Consider the following 4,300-nt stretch of genomic DNA (forward strand, 5'->3'; position numbering starts at 1 on the left):
AATGCAAATATAGAGCCTTTTCTTAGAGTAATAATTGTGATTGCCGGTAGTGGGGGGGCAGGGGAGGGGCGAGTGTGCTCTTCGGGGGGGGAATTCGGAGCAATCAGCTCCCAGAGCCTCACATTTCAGTCAGAGCGCCATTCAGTCAGTCAGAAGATATCTCTCTCTGGGTCAGTATGGCACGTCCGCCCCCATCAGCCGTATCCGTGTCACCTCCCCCCCCCGCCCCACCGTAACTGAATGGACATTAACCGGCCCCATGCTGGATTCCCATATATGTGTGCTGATGAGGCAGCCGGCCTGTGATGAGGCAGCCGGCTAATGATGAGGCAGCCGGCCAGTAATGAGGCAGCCGGCCTGTGACGAGGCAGCCGGCCGGTGATGAGGCAGCCGGTCAGTGACGAGGCATACAGTGTGATTCAGTATACAGTGGCGTATAAAAGTGAGCGATCGGCTGAAGCAACAAGTGCCAGTGTTGGCAGTGGCTGTGATGGGGTCCAGCGGGGTCCCGCCTCTTTGGAGAATACTGGGAATATTCAGTGCCACTCAAATGCAATTTAAAGCTTCATGCCACTTGATTGCAATTCCTTTTTTTTGTAGCACTGCCCTCCCCTTCCCTGGCCCCCAGCAAGCGTTTGAGTGAGGACTAGCGCCTCACCGGGAAGAGAAACAGCTTTCATTTCTCCTAACCACCTTTTAGACGGAGTGAAATGTTTGCTCTCTCTGCCCGCCGATGACTTTATATCTTACCAGGGATTTAACACTCACTCAGCAGCCTCGTAAATACAGGCCCCCCAGTGGCGCTCAGGCCGTAACTCATCCCGTAACTCTCCCGCTAACTAAACTGATATAGCAGAGTGGCTTTTGTTTGTCCTCCGCCCCCTGCGTCCGATTCCTGGGGAAGACATTAGCCTAGCCGCTGCCTTGCCAGAGTTGTGCTCGCATGCGGGCTGCGGGTCCGTCGTATCCGGGGGCCGCCTGAGAGGAAGGTCTGCCACAGCAAGTCGTCTGGGCTGCTGAAGCAGTGTGACAGTTCGTGGGGGGGGGGGGGGCATGTAGCTGTGGTCATAAAGCTGTAGGTTCTAATCTCTGTGAACCACATGACCGTCAGTAAACATGCAGCTGTACAAATAAGGGAAGGGGGCTGGAGCATGATGAAAAAACCATACAGTGAGTCTCAGGTGACTGAGACGCTTCTCAGCTATACAGATGTATGGATACTAAGGTGTTTCGCTGCGGGATTCGCATTGAGCTCCTCGCCTGCACAAGTGGAAGCCAAGTTCCCCCCCACAAGGTGGACCTGTGTCTTCCAAATGCCGACATTCATCTGTCTGATCCAAGTTATTAACCTGGCACCCCAAGACAAACAATGTCAGAAGCCTCAGTGTTGGTCGGAGCAACTGGACCAGCCTTAGGCACGCATCGTGCCCAGGCCCCCCGGGCACCTGTTTGGGTGTGCCAGTAAAGCCCCCTCCCCACCACCGCAACCCTACTGACTGCCCTCCCCAGCAGAGGCCCTGTGAAATATGCACCAGTCGCATGGCATGGCAACAAGAGGTGTGACATGGCTGGTAACTAATGTTATACCTTTAATATAACATGCAGCATACAGTTTTTGTACAGAACTTTTGAGTGTAAATTTCACAGATGAAGAATACGGTGTATTTCAACAGCGTCTCCGTTATCAGGCTGTTCATTAGGAGCTGAATGCGGGGTCGTGCCTATGGATACGTGTGTAACGCCGCATCATTCGGGGACACATCTGCGGCTCACAGCGTACGCATGCGGTCCAGGCCGCTGTTGCATCATCTCACAGATGGATCGGTGCTGTTTTTCGAGGGAGACGGCGTTCCTCAGATAAGCGCCGAATTGGCTGTGATGTGCCTGCCGGTGCCGTCTGTTCTCTGCCGGCTGGGGAGAGTCAACATTGACAGCCCCCCCCCCCACCCGAATCCCTCTGAAGTGCCCACCCCCCCACACCCGCCTTTTCTCCCTGTGTCGTGCAGCATTAGCCGCTGCAGCCGCGCCATGGCCTTCCTGCGAGGATCTCCAGTCACTGACGGCGCGTGAGGCTACCCACAGCCCGCTCCCCACCTTCCTCTTTTTGTCTTTTTTTGATCTCACCATCAAATCGGCTCCAATTTTCAGCATGCCGGGTGGGAGACATTTTTGGGGGGTTGTGGTGTGGAGTTCTGGAGAGCCGCGTCGCCTTCGATAAAGACGTCGGGCGCATGGGTTGGGGGCGGGGGGGGCGGGGAATGCGGGGCACGGGCACCTTATTAGTGATAAAACAACCCAGAGAGTCCCCCCCTTCACGACTCCACGGAGTTTGGAACTGTGGGGTATTATTAGTTTATGCTGCGAACACCCTGCAGCGCTGCCACAGTAGCAACGTGGACCAGCAGGGGGCATGGCGGCCAAGGACCCGTCTTCCGGCCCTAGTCTGGAGAGTGCACATCTGTATCGACAAGCTCTCCCCAGAGGAGGTGATGGGGCAGCAGCTTGGGAGAGCTGCAGGGCCATATGCGGGCGGGGGCCGTCTGGCTGTCCGGCTGAGTAGCGGGCCGCTCGCTGCCTCCTGAGCTGTGGGATTCCTCCTGCTCCCATATTAGCCATCAGCTGGGCACCAGGCTCAGCTCATAACAACACCCCCCCGTTTCGGCAGTCGTGTGCCGGCAGGTCTGTCACACGGGCCGGTGTGCGGGGGGGGCGGATGGAGGGTGTTGGCAAGCTCCGGGCCTGGGTAATTACGCCTTCTCTAAGGAGCTGGCGTGGGACGGCAAGACAGCTGAGCGCAGACCTCACGCTCAGATAACATCGGGGGCGGCCCGGTGAAGCATGAGCCAGGAGAGGGTGGGGGGGTGGTGGTGTTAAGCTCCTTTCTCAAGGGTACAGCTCAGGATTTCAAACTGTGGCTGTCACCATTTCCCGGGTCCGGTTGCTTAAGCGCCACACTCGGCCGCGGTAATTAGACAGAGCCGCTGTTTGAATCTGCTGCATCTTTCAGAGAGAGCAAGCAGAACAAACCTGAATGGGAGAAGCAGGCTACAGTGCGCGCGGGCCACAGTGGGCCACAGCGCGCAGGCTACAGCGGGCCACAGTGGGCCACAGCGCGCAGGCTACAGCGGGCCACAGTGGGCCACAGTGCACAGGCTACAGCGGGCCACAGTGAGCCACATCACGCAGGCTACATCGGGCCACAGTGGGCCACAGTGGGCCACAGCGGGCCACAGGCTACATCGGGCCACAGTGGGCCATAGTGCGCAGGCTACATCGGGCCACAGTGGGCTACAGCGCGCAGGCTACATCGGGCCACAGTGGGCTACAGCGCGCAGGCTACATCGGGCCACAGTGGGCTACAGCGCGCAGGCTACAGCGGGCCACAGTGGGCTACAGCGCGCAGGCTACATCGGGCCACAGTGAGCCACAGTGCACAGGCTACATCGGGCCACAGTGGGCCACAGCGCGCAGGCTACATCGGGCCACAGTGAGCCACAGTGCGCAGGCTACATCGGGCCACAGCGGGCCACAGTGCGCAGGCTACATCGGGTCACAGTGGGCCACAGTGCGCAGGCTACATCGGGCCACAGCGCGCGCGGACCACAGTGGGCCACAGCATGTAGGGTACATCGGGCCACAGCGCGCGGGCCACAGCGGGCCACAGCGGGCCACAGCGCACAGGCTACATCAGGCTACATCGGGCCACAGCGTGCGCGAGCCACAGCGCGCAGGCTACATTGGGCCACAGGCTACATCAGGCCACAGCGGGCCACAGCGCACAGGCTACATCAGGCCACAGCGCGCGCGGGCATGCCTGAAACCTTCACCTAATATTAATAATAACACCGCTGCTGATAACAGCAATGATACCACTAATAATACAATACAAATAACAAGCACTCTGCTGCCTCCAGGAGCATGCAGGGTGGGCTGAGGAACAGAGGGGGAAACTTTTCACCGGCTTGCCCCAGTATTTGAAGTCAGGGGGCAGTGTTTAAGCATGCGACTGCGCAGACAGCGGGCTATGAATATGCAGATGGCCCATATGGTGTGAGCGGCACAGGGACTGGGCGTGTCCAGGAGCCACGGAGGATGCTGATGCATTATTCTCCTGTAACCGTGGCAATAATCCCACGGTGGGCAGCAACTGTGGGTGATTTTTCTTTTTTTCCGTAAGGCTGCTGCCCGCCCCCTCCCCGGCCCCCCGCCCCTCCCCGGCCCCCCCGCCCCGCCGAGGTCCAAAGGCGCCTGGGTTTTCACGCCGTTGCAGTTTTTTTAGGGTGGAAGCGCAGACCTGACG

The 4,300-nt window shown here is 58.7% G+C and overlaps 1 protein-coding gene across 1 annotated transcript; it reads left to right on the forward strand.

Moving 5' to 3' along the window:
- Positions 1-2,410: 2,410 nt before the first annotated feature.
- On the forward strand, positions 2,411-3,808 carry LOC125727971 (uncharacterized; the record flags this gene model as incomplete). Its single annotated transcript, XM_049004969.1, has 4 exons — positions 2,411-2,486; positions 2,666-2,679; positions 2,973-3,233; positions 3,302-3,808. Coding segments are annotated over exons 1-4 (858 nt in total), but the record flags the coding sequence as incomplete, so codon positions are not given.
- Between the last annotated feature and the right edge of the window lie 492 nt (positions 3,809-4,300).

This window comes from Brienomyrus brachyistius, unplaced genomic scaffold, assembly GCF_023856365.1.
Source record: "Brienomyrus brachyistius isolate T26 unplaced genomic scaffold, BBRACH_0.4 scaffold140, whole genome shotgun sequence".
Taxonomy (NCBI): Eukaryota; Metazoa; Chordata; class Actinopteri; order Osteoglossiformes; family Mormyridae; genus Brienomyrus; species Brienomyrus brachyistius.